Source organism: Squalius cephalus, assembly GCF_949319135.1.
Source record: "Squalius cephalus genome assembly, chromosome: 5".
Classification (NCBI taxonomy): domain Eukaryota; kingdom Metazoa; phylum Chordata; class Actinopteri; order Cypriniformes; family Leuciscidae; genus Squalius; species Squalius cephalus.
This window is the reverse complement of record NC_137126.1, coordinates 23083339-23103055: the sequence shown is the minus strand read 5'-3', so window position 1 is coordinate 23103055 and position 19717 is coordinate 23083339. Positions and strand designations below refer to the sequence as shown.

Sequence of the window (19717 nt, the reverse complement as noted above, 5' to 3'; positions counted from 1 at the left end):
TTGTGCGGCACACTTGGTATGAGCAATAGAAATCTTTGTTTTAGCAATCCATTTTCAAACAATCATATGTATGTAACACTTTCCCATAGTTTTTATGGGAAATAATGAGTGCGTTGCATATGAATAATGCAACATGTTGTTGTTTTTTATTTACATACAGTATACATTTTTTAACATTTCTGTAAACCTGACAGCTGTGCTATGTGTGAATAGATTTACACTTCACTGGTTTACTGGCACAAAAAGGCATGATAAGAGTGTGTATTAAGAGGATGTCTTTTGTATTTTCTCCTAGCAACAGATGCTTGGCGGAAACACACGACTTGCCACATATCAAGACACAAAGAGGGTTTCAAGTCAACTTCCATGGGAAGCACAAATGGGGCAACACTTAAACTAGCAATAACTCAAAATAGTTCAATATAGTTTATTATAGGTTATCTAATAGTTCTCAAAACAAAAATATTTGTGCCTCTAATACTATGGTTTGTGCCTAGGTCTTACCCGTTATCAAGTTAATAACTACTATAAAAACGTATGACTCTCAACACTTTGGTTTACAACTAATAAATATTTAATTTGTAGCTTTCAGACTAACTCTTATGACAAAATGACATGTCAAGTGTGATGTTTTCTGTCTTCTATGTCAGATGAAACATTTAGCCTGTAAGAAAGAAGTCAAATGCTGGTCATCACTGCTGTGTGTTTCACATCAGTCCAGCAGTGATGAGCACAACAGTGATTAAACACATTTGAGGCGTCACATGCCTGTGATGAGTGGCTCTTGTCTTTTGTTTGAGGCACAAAAGAGTTTTATTCAGAACAGCTATTGTTCTTTCACTTGACTGCCTCCCCTGCCATCTCCTACTGACTTCCTGACAGTAACTGATACCCTGAGCACACCAGAGCACAACTATCACTGTCTTCGCAACAACTTTCCCACATCATGGAGAACGTCCACATCCTAATGATTCTTTGAATAGCTGTTTGGGACAGCTAACTGCCTGAGTTTTCATCTTCCTCTTTAGATTTAACTTTTCTACCCTATTAGTAACATTTTCTCGCACATATTATGTCAGATGAACATTTATTGTTATTCAGTATGTGATCATGCAACTGTTAGCGACAACAAGGGGACAGAACCGTCGATGACCCGCTAATCAGAAAAGAAGCCTCACATGCAGGACCCTTATGTCTGTTCTCCCACTCTCATCAGAAAGTGATTAGATTGAGCCACTTAACACTCTCTGATTACCCTACGTGCCTGTCACATACCTCATGAGAATTTTACCATGACGTTTGTGTTGCTCTCTATAGATACAATTCAAATTTTGTGAAATCACTCTTTTGTTATCTGAAAATTAATTTCAATACTTGACCCTCCTCAGATGTCAGAATTAGAGTGGAGTCAACAAAGGACCAGGAATACATTTGGGTCTGACTTAAAACTGATGTTTTGAGAGGGATTCCATAATGGTAGCCCTGAGAGACTAATAATGAATGGAGAAATCACCAGAGCAGGGATTGACGCTTACTTTTTTTTCCCCAAGGAGCACGTCTGCTCCCAATTTAAAAAATTTAGGAGCCCATAAAGAACTTTAGGGGCGCAAAGACTAATGTCTTAAAGGATTACGAGGAAACAAAGGATACAAAATTTACAAGCAAAATGATTTAATTTTAAGTTATTTAATAATTATGGAATTATGCATATTCTAAACATTGAATTAAATGCCAGATACAGTTCATTTTGTAACTGTGTAACTGCTTCAGACAACAGTGCCACATTTTACTTTGAACGTGCAGCTCTAATATTTATTTAATGAAATCATCAACTCAAGGAAACTTAAAAAACTTAAGTTGTCTTTTGAAATGTAATAATCACATTAAAACCGTGTCAAGATTCCTGTTTTCCTGACTCGAATTTAAGACCTCCTAAAATTAAGAATTTGTTAAACCATTTAAGATATTTAAGATACTTATAACTGAATTCAAGACTTTTTAAAGACCCGCAGTGACCTACTTTTTATTCACACATACTCCAAAATACATTTTACGGTTCACACAGTTTCTTCCTTTCATAGAAAGAAAAGTAAAGTAATTAACTTTTTAAAAGAGATAGTTATGGCCCTGGATTTCTAAATTCAAAATTTTAGGTATGTTGAAATTCACAATAGCCTATAGCAATAGTTTGTTATGGTCGGTATGGTACTCACAACACAAACAGGCACAAGCTCAAAAAGGAAAATACTATAAGCGTTTAATATAGATTGCTGGAGATTAAAAGCTGGAGAAAAATACAAATTCGTCAATTTAAATGCAAACAACACAGAATAAACCAAGAAGAACTGTGAGCCATGACAGACCCTTTGCGGACAGTCCGGATGAAACCTGGCGATCGACCAACGGAGGCGAAGAAGGGAGAGGTGGAGACCCAGCCGGAGCATAGGCGAGCCAGGCGGAGCCAACAATGAGACTGGGCGACACCGTAGATTAGGGGTGGAATGGTACACAAGTCACGGTTCGGTTCATACCTCGGTTCAGACATCATGGTTCGGTACGAGTTCGGTACAATGGAGGGAAAAGCAAAACAAAAATGTAGAAGGCAATTTTTTTTTGTGCATGTCTCAGGCTGTACCACCAAAGGAAAATAAATGTCTTAAGCCTTGTATTTTTTAAATAAGTTTTATTAATAAAGTAAAGGCATAGAACCATTTTATTTGTAGAGCATTGACAATAGTTTTATATAATTAGTTTATTAATTAAATTAATAAAAAGACAAAAAGACCTTGAGATATGTTTGGTAATTGTACCTGAATGAATTTAAAATCAATTTGCTATGTTTCAGATCAATATATTTGTTTTCCTTAAAATTTTAATGAACACTAACTTTATTCTCATCTGAATTATAAATAATTTATTTCTGTATAAAATAATACTACCATTAAAAACACATATGATTTTCTTTTTTAATCAATATATAATGTGTAACTTAAAAATAAACAGATTAGTGCTCTGTTTGAGGACAAGAAATGAAAACCAATGCAATATGATAAATGTCCAAAAGATGCCACCCACAGACTGTTTTAAAATGGGGTTGGATAAATATTTTTTACTTTTAAACAGTGTGTGTGTGCGGGTGCGTGTGCGTGTTTGTGATTTTGGTTGGGTGACAGTTGTAGGTTACAGTTTGACAAGAGTTTACAGTTTGACAAAAGCACAATGTTGTGTTTTATACAAATATAACTAAACACTTTGCAGTTTGAATGATGTCCTGTATGAACAAAATGACGGAGTATGTTTTTATGTTTCCACTGTTCAATCTCGACCGCGCCCGCGACCTCTCTCTCTCTCACACACACACACACACACACACAAACATATTCCAGCATTGCAATCTTGACATTGCAGCCTGTTCATTATAGCCACGGAGCTTCAGAGCTAAGGCAAGGCTACAGATTAGGTGTCCCTAAAGAACCTGCGTATCTAACAGTAGTTCCGCATTACATTAATTAATTTGCACTCAAGTTTTATTTATTTTTATACCGTGTATTCTCCATGTATATTCCTGCACCGAACCGTGACGCCCATACCGTTTTGGTTCAATACAAATACATGTACTGTTCCACCCCTACCGTAGATCCTGGAAGCCAAATCGGAGCCACAGTAATGAACGGCCGAGATAGAGGTGCAGGACTGAGGTGCAGCCAGTGGGACAGGTGGAGCCGCAGGGAAGGTGGAGCCCGAGTGAGCTGAAGTAGTGGAGGGACGAAGTGCAGCTGCAAAGTGATACTGGGGGGCAAGAGGGAGCAGACTGGTCGACGGGCAGACAGAGGATCCACTTGCAAGGTGGAGCTGGCGACCGGAAGACCCAAGGAGGATCCGCGCAGCAAAGTGGACTAAACTGAGGAGATGCAGAGGAACTGAAGAGAGCCAGTGGAGACAGGGTCAAAGAACTGGCTATCTTGGGTAGAGAAGGCGGGAGAGGGAGGCTGGGTGGGACCAGCAGCGACAGGAGACTTCTGGGAATTATCTCTTCCAGTTCCTCAAAAAAACAAATAGGGACCTGACACAGCTCACCCTCAGCGATGGGCTCCATCACATGATCTTGTAGTATACTCCACTAAAACACCTTCCTCACAGTACCTTGTTACCGGCTCACACACCTGGTCAGACTCTCTGTGGGGCTCGGACTCCAGAGCGAAGATGGCCTCAGTTTACAGCTGCAGCGCCGTCTTTGTGGCTGGCTCGGTCTCCAAGTCCGCTGAGGGTTTAGGCTTTTGGTCCAATTAGGGAGGAGGCTAAAGACTGGCTGCGCTCTGGGTCTGGACTGGGGCTCCTCAACTAGGCAGACAGTAAACGGTGAGCAGCAGCTACCAGCATCTACCCCACAAATTCTATGAATGTCACTCGAGGACCATCGGCGGGCAGGCGTTCCATAGTTGGCTTGTTCAAACTAGCCCCCCGCCCCCAAACATACACAAGGAGTAATCTGGGAACGTTGATCCAGCTCCACGCAGAGCAAATGGACTGCAGGTAAGTTCATGATGTTATAAATTATAATCCTTATTTGCGGTTCGTGTTCTGTTACGGTTGGTGAGGTAAGCAGCACATATGGACAGGAAAATACTAGAATAAGGTTTTAATATAGATTGCTGGAAATACAAACTCAAAAATGCTGGAGAACACACGTACTTCAACATAAATGGAAACACCGAACATGGAGTTTTTCCATTTTTTTCACCTTGCTTTTAAATTGCTTATGAATGCCATGTGGCCGTTCGCATTTTACTTCATTTTAGGCTACTTCGAATTAGCACCAATTCGGGGGCGGGAATTGCTTGAATGGTGGGTTCATTATTATTCTTAATGAAAAAACAACAACTAAACAGTACAATGACAAACACGCTTATATTAAACAGAACTTTTATTAACAAAACAAATAAGACGGCTTTATTAACAAAACAAATAAAATAAATTATAGCTGACTCCTGCTGCTGATCTGTGCTGTGACTCTCCTTCAGACAAGCAGACGTGATTAGTTTTTAATTGTTCTCTAACTGAACTAAATAATTTTTATTACTATAAAAAAATCTAAACAGTGGGGGGTGTAATCGGTATGTAATCGGTGTGTGGTTGAACACCGTGTAATACCGGTAACAGTATCGCAGCAAGCCTAGTCTGAAAATAAAAGTATTTTATGTTCACCAAGCCTGCATTTATTTGATCAAAGTATACAGTAAAACATTAATATTGTGAATTATTATTAATATTTAAAATAACTGTTTTATATTTTTTAAACAGAATTTATTCCTGTGATGGTCAAAGTTGAATTTTCCGCATCATTCTCTTCAGTGTCACATGATCCTTCAGAAATCATTCTAACATGCTGATTTGGAGTTTAGTAAGGAACATTTCTTATTATTATCAATGTTGAAAACTGATTTGCTGCTTACTGTGGAAAGCGTGATACATTTCAGTATTCTTTGATGAATCGAAAGTCCAAAAGAATAGCGTTTATTTGAAATATAAATCTTTGTACCATTCTAAAAGTCTTTACTGTCACTGTTGATCAATTTAATGTGGTTTTGCAAAATATAAGTATTAATTTCTCCAAAAGAAAAATGTCAGTGTACATGACAGGAACTACATCTGGTAGAAAGATAGAAATTATTGAATTTGCTTGACAGAATAATAAATAAAATACATACAATTTTAATGAAAACAGTGTCCTTTTTTTATTATGTAGTGCTTAATAATATAAAACACCCAAGACGATGGTGTATTGTAAATATAGGCATTGGGCTTAATTATAGCAGATGAATAAAACCGAGAACCAAAACTTTCAGTGGAAGATAAATCACATGCAATTTTTAGACTACATAATAGACAGAGATCACTGTGCATCATAGTAGTGATAATACACAGTGTTGGTCTATTTGTATTCCCACATGTGATCTGGTCACTTCCTGGTCATTGGGAATAGTGTGTGGGTAGACATGTGGTCAGCTATAAGCACCTTTAATCCCAAACATCCCCCAAAGCACAGTCAGAGGAAGCAGCATGTCCAGACACTCTCTATGTTTCAATAATACATGTTCAACTGCTGCCCAATATTATCATACACAAAGCTGACAAACATGTATAAACTAGAATGTGATAATCCATCCAAAACAACATTCGACTAAACAGTGTTTCCACATTCACATGCGGACCAGATTATTCATTACTATCGTATAGCAAGGAGACCATTATTTTGTTCATGTCCGATATTAACTAACTAGTCAAGAAAATAAAGTTTTGTTATTGCTGGCAATCACATATGTGGGTCTGACTTAGGAAGGTAAGATTAACTAATTATAACCTGCAGTGGAGGAAGAGAATAACTGTAGTTGAGAGGATTACAGTGCACCCTCCTGCCTCTGGGTTTAAGAGATCTCCTGTGGGACATCCTACTCAGCAGAGGGTCTGACTGGCTCCCACTGATGACGTTTAAAATTATCAAGAGACAGAGAGAGAAGGGACAGAGCATCCGTTATAAATCAAGTCAAAACTAAAAACAATCTTTTAATCTTAAAAGTTTGATGTAAAAAAAAAAAATCAGTGGTGTAGTGAGAACCTCTCTGTGACTTTTCTTGAAAAAAGATTTTGCTTGGATCCTCTCAATGCAAAAAAACAAAACAATGCAAAACACACACATACCATGTCACTCATGCCGTTTTCACTGAAGCACGCACGTCACTCTGAGATCACGCTGCACGCACGCACACACACAGAAGCATTCAGGAGCACACTGTCCCACAACTTTTATTAATAAAATAGCTTCGCTGCTAAATCCCTTTGTTTTATTTCTCATTAATGAGGGGGTAAAATTGCTGGTTTTGAAGTAGTTATACTCACAGATTCATTGTTAACAGAGAGAGACGCTGAACAGACACAAGAAAATCACACGTGCATCTCTCATCTCTTGCTCTCTCGGTCTCTCTATATAATGATTTTTAAAAAATGCTATAATTCATTCAATCAATAAAGGCAATCTACGCAGTATTTTATCTCTTAGTGCATGTACATGCACCCTCATCATTGTGATTATAATGGGATTTTGGCAATATTACATTTAAACTTTATCTCATGTAAAAGCAAACTAATGCGATCAATCTCATAATCATAGTAACCATATTCAAATTAAACTATCTTTGTGAATTTTGTGTGGTTTGCTTATTAATTCCTAAATGAGCAATCATTACAGTTTAATCTAATGCCGGGGACACACTTAACGACAAGCTGAAACATTCTAAGACTGAACTGAACACACTTACAGACTTTTCAATGACTTTAGCAGATTTTAACACCGACTGTGAACACCGACTGAACGCAACTGTGTCTGACTCGGCGTGTTTAGGCATGATCAGTCATAAGTATCAAATTACATTTATATTAATCAGCCTTACAGTCGTTAAGTGTGTTCCCAGCTTAAGCGTTATGTTAACAGTCTTGTGGAGTGATTCACCAAGCGTATAAGCCGCAACGCTTACACAGTTGTGTTCATGCCACAGCAAGAGGTCTATTGTAATGCTGTCAGGGTACGCCATTTAAGCTACGGATATGAGAAAAGGTTAAAGTGAAACAAGCATTTGCGCTTTCAACAGGGTTACCATGTGTAGCTGCATAACTCAAATTTATTTCCAGGGCAATGTTTTCATTAGCTATGCATATGTGTGTGGTTGATTTCAGCTGCACGTAGATTCAGACCACGCTCTGTCAGTTTATTTATCGTCTCAGGCACACGTAGTCATAGGCCACTAGAGTTAAGCCAGTCGGGAAGGTAGGTAGCCCAGGCACACATAGATATTAAAACATGCGATCTCATGGCTCTTAAAAAAAATGTACTTGTCCTGGCGGGGTCCAATTTCGTTCTGTCTATTTTCATATGTACAAATGCATATCTGCATGCAGCAGCTTGTTTTCTCACTCAGCAGCACGTGTATATATGTTTGTATTGTTAATTTCTTCCAATAACCTGTGCAACTGTGCAGGGTGAAAAGTTGCTTCACAAATATATAGCAATAGTCTCTTTCAGCTGTTTCACAACTGTGCTCCAAAGTCAAAAATCTAGAGCGACTAGGAAAAAGCTGCTCAACTGTGGCATTGGCTGTACAGCCTTTAACTATATCTGGAAAAAGATGTTTGTGTTGGGGAGGGCTCTGGGCTTTGTTGGGGGGGTTATTTAATGTATGATACATGTGCAGCAGCAGCATGTCTTACATGCTCACAGCAATGACTGTGAATGTACTGCACTAGAAAGTCTCAGTAATTGCTCAGTACAGCGGCTGCAGGGTAGCAGATCTATTCCGCCAAGACCAAATATATTAACATTGCCATTTCCATTACATGCCAATTTCTCAGAGAGTTGTCATTACAGAAATGCATCACAGTGAGCAAGACAGACTTATTTTAAATAGCTTTGAATATAAAAATCTCAGAAAACAATGGGCAGTTGCCTCTAACTGTAAAGCCCACATCAGATCATTAGCAGTGATCTCACACAGCACAGAGGAGAGTTTCCCGCCTATATTTGGATGCATGAAAATGAACAATAGTTCTGAATTGGAGGTACTAAGGCATGTTTTTAATTAACTGGAGGAAAAGAGAACGGAATAAGACAGAGAGGTTTCTTCAGCACTAAAAAATACAGTTTTGACATATATAGCAATTGTAAGTCGCTTTGGATAAAAGCGTCAGCTAAATGAATAAATGTAAAATGTAAATACAGTTAAGGGTGACGGCAGCTCGAAAGACTATGAGTTCAGAGCACTGAAGCAGAATTCATCCTAAAAACAAGGCCAGTTTAAAGAGATACAATATTCTGGCTTTATTTACTCAACCTTATGTCATTCCAAATTTGTATGGCTTTTTGATTGCAATCAATATGCTGGTCAATCTTTTTCATGCAATTACAAAAAAAAACAAGGCCTGGAGCTTTCTAGCTTCATCAAATTACCTTAAAAGTGGTCCATATGACTGGTGAGCTGCAATCAAAGTACTCAGGTGATTTGAAAGCTTTGAGAGATGAACACATTTAAATGTAATTTTTACTGACAAATAATCTTCCCCTCCAGGTTAACTGCTGCAACCAAATCTGTTGGTTCAGTTTTGTGAATCAACAATTCATTGAAAAGACATGACTCCAAAAGAACGATATATACAGAAATCATGCATGCATCATGCATTCTCTCAAGAAAGTCATATAGTCAGATTTTATGCTGCCTGTTTGTAATTTTGAAGATTGACTCACTTTTATTATACTGAAAGGGATTTTCTTAAAAAAAATTAATTTAGTATTCCACAGAAAAAAAATCATTCCTGGATAAACTATTCCTTTAAGCAGCAGGGATATGAACACATTCAGAACATTTTGTGCTTGCAATTTATTTATTTATTTTACATTATACTGTTCACATTTAAAAAAGATTTATGATGTTATTTGTTGCAGCCTATAAAGAGGAAGATTGATACTAACAAACATGCATCCGGATTAGGGATAACAATCAGGAAGTAATCCATCTACAGACAAAGGTCAGTAAACGCGCTACTCAGGGTCAAAAGGCAAGGAGCCAGAACATTGTTACATGTGGGACTGCCCTAATCTTCTGCATTTTATCAATTTCCAACAGAAAATCCATTGCATGGGAAAAGCAGACACTGACACACTTTACAACAATATATGTGTCGACAATTTTGCATGTACAAAACATATACGCATATAAAAATGAGGTTTGATTCTTTGTGTAAGAATGTATGAGAGCTCACTCTCACTTTCAGTTAACTTCTACTTAAATGCAAGAAGACCTAAACAGGAAGTCCCGCCCCAAATTCACACCATTAGTTGAGCCAGAAGTTATTTTGTCCAAATGACCTGGTGGTGGGGGGGGGGGGGGGATTCTGCAATTGCAAAGGTTGAAATTACTCTCAATCAACCCTTTAACACTGAAAAAAATGACACGCAGCCCTTTTAAGGATAAGGAAGATGATTAATAGAATAAATTATTTAAAAAATCTTTGGGTTAATGTGTTCCTATGGAGCTAAAAAGGTAACACATAGCAATACGGTTCAATTTGTTAACATTAGTTAACTACATTAGATAACATGAATCAACAATGAAAAATACTTCTGAAGCATTTAGTTTAATTTAAATTTTAGTTAATGTTAATTTAATATATTAATAAAACCAAAAGTTGTGTCTGCTAATATAATTTTTTTTTTATTAACTAACATTAACAAAGATTAATATATATTGCATAATGCATTAACTAATGTTAACTAATGGGACCAAATTGTAAAGTGTATTGTAAAACATGTTTTTTGATAAAGGGAATTCAGAGGATAAATTGAAAGCCCAGAAATGGTAAGTCAGGTGAGCTCTGGGTCGACATAACTGTCAAGTTCTTGATTCTGCTTGGTTGCACTTGAGTTTCCATTAGGAGCTGAATACGTTTCAGATTAAGGTCAATAACCGAGTTTGTGCAGAGTCAGCACAGTAAACTGCACTAAAACCTCAGCAGATTTATGTATAAGAATAATTCAGCCAAAACTGTGCCATTATTTACTCACCCTCATGTCGTTCCAAACCCTTATGCTATTATGTCTTCAAACTGATCAAAATCAAATCAAACTGTCTTTCAAAGCAAACACAGCATCAAACGTCATTAGTGATCAAGTGTCAAGTAACCAGAAATAATGATGTCAGACCTGTACACTATAGGTGCCATATTTAATTTGAAACCTGCAGTGGAGGTGAAGGTAAAGTTGTAAAATAAAATATAGAGCACAAATCATAGGAACCACTTTTTGGAGATTGACAACCCTGTTTACTATAAGCCAGTGTCTTTGTATGGAAACATTCTGTGTGATGACTCTTTTGAAGATCAATTTTGTGTGTCCCACTGAAAACTAAATAAATAAAACCGAATGAAGGTTTAAATTGTCATAATGGTGAGTAAATGACAATAAAAAATTAAACCCACTTTTATTATTTTATTTACGTTGAACAAGTCTATATGGCCACTGCACGGTTTTAAGGCAACATTTTCCTTATATGACCTTGGAATCATCGTGTACTTTTTCAGCCTCTCCCTCGCTTAAGTGATCCCTTTCACCTCCTCTCTTCCTCCTCATTCTCCCTTTCAGCTATCACATCATTAGAGAGCATTCAAAGTCCTGGCATCCAAATCAACAGAAACGCCTCCTAAGTGATCATCCCTTGGGCGTATAATACCTCACCATTAGAGATCTCAGAGACGCACATACTTCCCTCCTTCAGCGGCTCACGTCAGGCAATCGTGACCCATTTGGATGGTTATTACTTACACGCAGGGGCCCTAGCCCTGTCTGTCCAAACACACTCATCCGCTGGCTAGGCAGCTCTGGATATCTGTTCTGACAAAGTAGAGTCAGCAGCAGCCTTGGCTTTTAGCTGTGAGTCTATATATGTGTGTGTGTGTGTGTGTGTGTGTGGCTCTGTGAAGGAGCCCTCAGCATTAATGTGAACTGATGGCTCTTTGGCAAGCGCTTACTGAGTGGTTTGAGGATGCTGTTGCTGGCCTCCTCATTGTTCTCTGCGTCTGACCTGTCCGAAGTGTTCTCAGTCACTTTCTCCTTTCTGTCCTTGTGACTGGTGCGCCGGCGATGACGTCTCCGTCGACGGTAGCTCTTAGGCACATGCACACCGATGTATATGGTGTGGTGACCTGAGAGAGTAAAATTGAGAAGAATAATCAGGCTATTTAGATCACATGACATCACCCAAACCTAAGAAACACAAAAAGACTCTTCAGCAGAAGCACACTGCAAAAAAAAAAAAAAACATCATTATTTTTTACAAAAAAATATGGCCCACAAACATGTGAACGTTAGTGTAAATTGCCTTGGAAATGAAAAAAATAAAATTGTTTAAAAACTTCTGCATTAACCTTTTTTGTTTTGTGATTTATGGTCAAAACAAGAAAAAAAAAATGTGGCAAAAACTACTTCATTCAAATATATTCTCTATAAACAAGTCTTTGTATTTCAGATATTTTACATACTTATTTTCAACAACTATGATATTAAAACAGCAGCAGTTATCAAATGATGATTGAACAACGAAGAAGTTGTTAACTGGGTTTAAATCCAGACACAGTGAGGTTGAGAGCACTTTTGGTATTTTAAAGAAATAAGCAGGTGCCTGGATGATGGAATGATGCTGTGTGATGCTATTCCTTTAGTGAATCACGGGCTAACGCATCCCAGGCAAAATGTGCAAAAACAAAGCTATCAGTGGCTGCAGCTCGTTCTGAGTGAATTCCCCTCAGTATATCAAAAAAGCCCTTGATGACGTAGATAAACACTTACAGAATTAATTGACTCAGCCAAGTCAAGTAAATACAATAATGGCAGTCCTAACATTGTTGTTGTCGTGAGATAAACGGTTCCCTTCTTTCAAGATAGCACAAGCCACGTGACCATCCCACAGCTACACACTTCAACATCTGTAAGATAAATAATGTGTTGTGTGTCACTGAGGTCAGGAGCTGAATGCCGACTGTTTCCTTGCGGCCCATTGGTTACGGCATATGATGCAACCTGAGTAAAGACATAAATAAATGGCGTGACTTCCTCAACGCAATTTATGCAGGAAATTGTGGATTTCACCGGAGGGGTTTGCAGCAGACTGTCAAACTAAATATTTTGGCTGGAACAGCTAGCAGGTAGAGCGGAACGTCCAATGTTTAGATCCATATCATACAGACACTTTCCATGTCTCTCCCCAAGTCACATGAAGTACATCTGTTAAAAATACATCCCACACTATGTTACTATGTAACTTATTGAAATATTCTTTAATGCATCTCTGACTAGACCAGTGACATCAGTGCAGATCTGCAAACCAGACCTGATACAATCTATCCCTGAATTGTAAACTTTTTCAGGCTAGTGCTACAACTAAACTGAGATGTTTAATTAACCAGGCCATAATCTAACATGGCATACGTTGTCAAAGAAGCAATTTATATTAAAGTGTGCTGTGCATCTATAATTAAACTAAAATTAAATGCATGTCAATATTAGTTAAGCCCCTTTCACACAGAGATTCCGGAAAAAACACGGATAAATTGACCCGGTGTTGTGCCGAATTTCGACCCCCGCGAAATTATTACCCTCCTACCATTGGCAGGTTTCGGATTAGTCGTGGGGGAGGGGTTAGGATTAGGGGTAGGGTTAGGATTAGGCAATCAGTTACTGACTTCAACGAGGAGGGTAATAATTTGGCAGGGGGTCGAAATTTGGCACAACACCGGGATTTGACCCGGGTTCGTTTGATTTTGGTTCATTCACACTGCCAGTGATTTTCCGGAATCAGAGAGTGCGTTCACACACAACCCGTAAAAATCCCGTAAAGACACGTGACATCGGTGTGACTTGTAATGTCTCAGCAGCGTCTTAAGTTTGCTTATGAGCTGCGATTTCTCTCTCGAGAAACCACGCTTGTGCATTTTTTCTCTGATTCGATCATAAACTTGCGCATTTCGTAGCCTACCGTTTCACTAGCTGGCGAACGATCCCGGCGTCAGTGTCATCACTACGACACGGCATTCTTATGGCTTTTGTTCACACAGCGCGCGTTTCGGGACTGAACACGGCAATGTTACTAGGTCCCCAACCCGGCATCGATCCCGGCATCAATCCTGGGTCGTGTTTGCGTTCACACAGAAGGCACTCTGGCAATTTGCCGGCAATTTCCCGGGTTCAAAGCGCTGTGTGAAAGGGGCTTTAGAAAGGTCTTATGAAAAGCCAGTGTTCTGCAACCTCTGACTCCATAATAAACTGCTATACTTAAAGATAAACACTTATTAGCTTTTGATGCACAACATTTTGACAACTAAAAATTTCAAGGTCAGAAATAATAAGGATTAGATTCTGGTCTGCAACATGGCAATCTGTATCAAAAATGTTCAATTTAATACAGCCCAAGTATTAGAGACTCAGATCAGATCGATCAAAATTTTAGTATTTAAAGGGTTACAGTGCTAAAGCACGTCTCAAATTAAGGTTGTATACACCAATTAAAAGTATGATGAAAAATTAGTACAGTAAAACTAAGTCATATTCATGTCATGTAGGATTTATTCAGGTGCATCTGTACTTGTTTATCCACAGCCAATTACAAGGCTGTCTTTACATCTTCAGCCCAGCTGTAGTGCCACAGGTCACATAGTGATCATGATTCACCCCATCAGAGAGACTAACCACCACAGTGATTTACAAGCCTCATGACATAATCAAGCATGACGAGGTTAAACGCAGGACAATCACCGCCATAAGGCGCCAGATGAAGCCACTGGAAGCAGTGGCAACATGTCCCACACTTCGTTCACACTACCACCATTTTGCATGTTGCGAGTGGCCGGTGGTAAGGTCACTAGTGGGCGTTCCCAAGTAAAGGAAATCGGAAATCGCCAGCTCTCCACTGAAATGAATCGGATCGTGTCGCTTTGTCGCTGGTAGTGTGAATGCATCTTTAAATGGCTAGATAGAACAAGTCCAGATGACTATAGATGATATGATGCGGGAACATTCTGTATTGTTTGTTTCTTGTTTTTATTTTCTGCATCGAAATTTGATCTAAAATTACTTACTTTCCGATGAGTCGAAAAAAAAGTTTTGCAAATAAATTAATACATTTTATGCAATAAGAAAGGTACATAATGTTTCAACAGAAAAGAAAATCACTTGGTTTTCGATCCAGTGTATCCTGAATTTAAGTGGAGATTTCTTCTAAAACAGTTGATCTTTATTATATTTGACTCAATCGATATGACTGCAACTGTTTTTATGATCTTATAATGGTTTTCTTCTTCTGAAACAGAGACAAATTCTACATTAAACCTGCACGTTTTTGTGCACCTGCATTTGATAATAGTCAAAACTGTCTCCGGGACTTTGAACTACGGTCCTCTAAGGCCCTGACAAATATCAAACAAAGCAAAATGAAAATGCTTATCCACTGAACCAAAACACAAAGATCTGTTTGTATTTGTAAAACATCACCCATTCTTATAAATTATGCAGAGTGTGTTTAAACTGGATTCACAGCCCTGCTGTCTCTTTTCTTACAGGATAATACACTCTCACAGTCAGCGAGAGATTACTGCATTTGGATGCAGTCCAAATTGTCTTTCCAAATGTGACATGCATTTGTAATTATTGAGTGTGTTAATCTCATGTTTTCATCTTATTCTTATCTTATCTCATTACCAATATGTGTAACTTCATTAGTACGTTCACAATAGATCATATTTAATGTTACAATATAATTAGTCACAATGTCATAGTATGAATTACTTTTTATTACTGTGAAAAAAATTTTATAGTAAGATTTACAAATTATTTTGCAAAAAATAGCCTTTTGATAAATAAAAAAATCTAATGATATTTTATTTTTGGTGCATCATGGGTATAAATCATGTAGGTTGAGGAAGTGACTTAATTGTGTGCCTGTTTGTCTTAAGTTAAGAATCAGCCAAAATTGTCCGCTCCAGGGAACATTCAGCATCTTTTCTGCAAACATTCTGGAAAATGATTGTAAATTGTAGACATTTTGCTTTTTTCTTTGCTTGTTTTAAACAAACAAACAAACAAATGGTGCAGAAAGATCATCGAGAACCATTTAGGAATAGGGATCCCACCTATGCTGGGATGGGCGAGAGCAAATAAGGAAAAGGGAGTAAGAGCAAGGACTAAGAGAAGGAAAGGGAGAGGTAAGAGGGAGGGAGGAACCACACATTGTCGAGCCAGCTTTGTGCCAAGCTTCCTGTTCTTTCGGAGGGACCCTTTTCTATGCGACCATAGAAAGAGAGCTGAATTGGAGTGGCACGCAATTCGTCACCGGATAAAGCGTATTCCCTGATTCTGGCTGGGACATTATGGACTTCAACATCTGAGCACCTTGTGTTACCGCAGTAACAGAGCTGTTGAGATGGAGGGTACAAGTACAGAAGATAGCGACACGCTACTGTGCATGCTAATATAGATGCTAATAAAGCTTTAGGCTATATCTAAAAGAACGGCGACATAGGCTCTTTGTCTAACAGGCACATGTTGTTATAGTTTACTTTGAGGGCAGGCCGACATTTTTTTGTTGTTGTTTTGGGGATTTCTAAGACTAATGTTTCTTCTTTCAACAGTAAAGTTTGGGGTCAGTAAGTTATTAAAGGGGTTATTAAATTTTAATAAAATGAACACTCCATCCAATTCCCATTTAAACAGCAGTAATAGTACTTCCATTTAAATAGTAGTAGTGTCCCTCAAAGATATGAAAAATGCAATTGTAATACAAAGTTTCTCTGGTTATGTTTAGAATAGCATGCTGACATATACTAGTATGAAAATATTCAGTATGCACAGATGACCTACTACATTTTAAAATGAACAGCGTACAACAGAACATGCAGTGTGAAATACTGTATCCTACAATCCAATGTGCTTGACTTGACCTTCTATTTCCATTGTGACAAAATAAATAAGTATTTTGTATATATATATATATATATATAATATTCAGTCTCATTCTAACTCTGATTCAAGTTGTCTGACTTACAGTAGATAGATTCAAAAATGTATTCAAAAATAAATTGTGTCTAAGTACCTTCCTAAACTACACTCTGATTAACAACACACACTCACACTCATTTAAATCTATCTTTGGACCGGAAGGAAACTGACAGGGTAAACAAAAAAATCACCTGGTGTTTGTGCCCTACATCTTCATCACCTTAAAGTAAACACTAAACGTTCCACTCAAATCAAACTGTATCAAAGCAAAACCAAATGACTCTTCCACACTTAAAACATATTCTTGGTTCCAAACTTTGAAAAACAACAAATTAAACAAAGAAAATAAGTGACTTTAGACTAACAATGAGGTACTTACCTTCAACCTCTTCCTGATCACACAAGTGCTTGAGAAGCGAGGCCCCTCTGTCCAGCACGGCCTCATCCTCCACCCTATAGTAGTAAAAGAGGAAGAAAGACTGCTCACATTTATCTTCTAAAGACAGCGTGGAGCCGTAGCATCGCGGTTCATTCACTTGCAGTGTGTTTCTGCTAGTACTAGCCATTTTCCCAGGTTAGCAGGTACCGCTAACAAGGGGGAAGTCTTTGGTTCTGGATCCAGCCCTGGTTAGTAGATGTGTGGTGTAACTTACGAGACACAGTCCTGTTCTGAGGCTGCTGCCCTTGAGGGTACGCAGGAGCGGTCAGGTAGACATTGGTAGGGTAATCCCGTCTATGGGGGATGGGGCGGGCTGGGCAGCCTAGTAAGATGCTAATTGAGTCTGATGTCCAGGAGGTGTGAGCCAGGCTGCCACACACAGATTTCAGATCAGCTAAAGAGCGATACTAATGCTAATACAACAAGCTACACGTGGGTGGAATAAACACTGAGCATGAACACAAACACTGTTTATGACAATCAGATTTCTCCATCTGGTCTATTATACTCAAAGGTGATCCACATTAACAAAAGGCTGGAGTAGTATCACATGGTTATGGGGCATTATTATACGCCCTTGTGGCATTAAATCAATAATGAAATATCCTTATCAGTCCTGAGATGGGAAACTTTACAAACAATCAATGTTTACTGTATTTTTCTGGAAAATAAATCACACTTGACTGTAAGTCACGCCAGGTCAGATTTGCATTGTTGAGAGAGAACCCCCCCCCCCCCAGATAATTTCATCGGTATACGTTACATTTAACTACATTTAAAAATAATGTAAAAATTGTGAGTTATACTCAGAAAAATACAGTAGTATTTGTTAGCAAATAAAAATAATAAAAATAAATTTAATGTGCTTTTATGCGTTTTATAAATAAAATAAAATAAAATAATATAAATAATTTAAAATAAAATATATGCATGTCTAAGCATACCAAAAACATACAGCAAAAAAAAGTGTCCAATATACTGGATGTTTGGAATAAGGAGGATGAATATCCATAACAGTGCCGAAATTTACTCATTTCCTGATTGACATGTTTCAATAAGAGTATGCTATTCCATTCAGACTTTTTTAATGAAGTGAAGTCAGTTATATCACTAGAAAAGTTTTTGTTAATTTCAATAATTTGAGCTAAAACAATTTTAAGCCAACAAATACACAAGATGTTCAAAATGTAGAATAACATTTACATCTTTCTATAATAAGATGATTCTTATTAGTCAGTTCTGAATGGACTGATGTAGGGCATGAAGCAGTTGTTAGCAAACTTTCATCCGACCTGATCTGGCTAAAACTAGTGGTACTTCTCATTTCTTATTTGTGCATTCTCTTTTTATTTAAAAAAAAAAAATCTTTCATTTTCCTTTAATCCTCCCTTATCGGGAGCTTACCCCATGATTCACAATTCTTCCATGTACAATAACACTAATTTGAATATTAACACATCAAAGGAATGTCTTTTTTGAGACGTCATTACACTCTGCATGTAAAAGGTATGCTGTAAACTCTATGTGGTGTGCTTTACAATTGCATCTTGAGGACAATGTAGCCATTTGTCCACTATAGGGACAAAGATTTTTGCTCCTAGCGAGGTGTGACTGCTATTTGTCACTTTAGGAAGAAGTCCAGACTGAAACAATTCAGGCACTGACATTTCTCTAAGGTAAGGTAAGACTAAAGGTGTGAAGAAAATGGATAGGATGTTATTTGTTCTGATCACAATCATCTTTTCAGGTTTGAAAATGTGAATTTGACCTCTAAAATCCATTAAAACCTTCCTTTTTTTCTTTTCTTTTTTTGCCTGGAGAACACACTCAGATAATGATTTCCTCTGTGGGCTCCTTACAAGAATTGTCACTGAATGTTTACAAAACCATAAAAACAAACCAAAATGTAAACAAACAGGAAGGACAGAGCTGATTCCTCTGATAAGAGCACAGAGCTCCCTGAGAGCCCAGTGTCACTGCATATCTCGACTAGATGCAATCAGGCATGCTGAAAAGATGCCAAGTTTAACCACTCAATTCAGTAACCCAGGCTCATTGAAAAAACCGTGCCTGTGGTGACATTTCTGCACAATGATATCACATTGCTTCTTGCATGTTTCAGTGAAATGTCAAATGAGTGGCGCTAGAAGTGTGTTCAGTTTTATCTGAAACAGATTAACGTTTTATTTCGTTGTTTGTCTAATGAAATGAAATGTCCTGTGAGTGGTGGCACATCGAGAGGATTATGTGATACAAGCGCAAACGTGTATCGGTTAAGAAATCAAAGTATTTTAAGATCATGAAGTATTACGCAAGGAACCGCACGAAAATAAGTCTTTGTTAATCGATAATCTGCCCCTGTATTCATAATTTGTTTTAAAGTCACCATGAGGTCAAGATGGACAAATCTTATTTTTAATGGAATATTGTAGTGTTTATTATAAATGATTTATCCGTGCATATCATTATTTTTGACTAAATTCAAAATAACTTCTCCTTCCTCTTGCAGCGACATCTCTTCTATTCTTTGATGACTTGTTAACTGGTGCGGGGGCGGGATCAACCTGTCACTCACATGACATCACAGCGATTGCAAACCACAACCATGCAACAATCTAATCAGTTCCCCATGGACAAAATCAAGTCCCACACTCATTTTTTTTTCTCATTCATGAAGCCATTTCACTGGG

At 37.9% G+C, this 19717-nt stretch overlaps 1 protein-coding gene across 5 annotated transcripts in view; it reads right to left on the bottom strand.

Moving 5' to 3' along the window:
- slc4a4a (solute carrier family 4 member 4a) overlaps positions 1-19717 on the bottom strand; it is a 60081-nt gene that overhangs the window by 37689 nt on the left and 2675 nt on the right. For 3 of the 5 annotated variants that reach the window (XM_079873250.1, XM_079873251.1, XM_079873254.1), the window contains exons 1-2: positions 16968-17280; positions 11572-11745 (exon numbers count right to left, since the gene is read on the bottom strand). In XM_079873250.1, the coding sequence (XP_079729376.1) occupies positions 11572-11745; positions 16968-17154 (361 nt within the window). In that variant the 5' untranslated portion in view covers positions 17155-17280. Of the gene's footprint in view, positions 1-11571; positions 11746-16967; positions 17281-19717 lie in introns of those variants that run through there. The other 2 variants (XM_079873253.1, XM_079873252.1) reach the window with 1 other exon arrangement.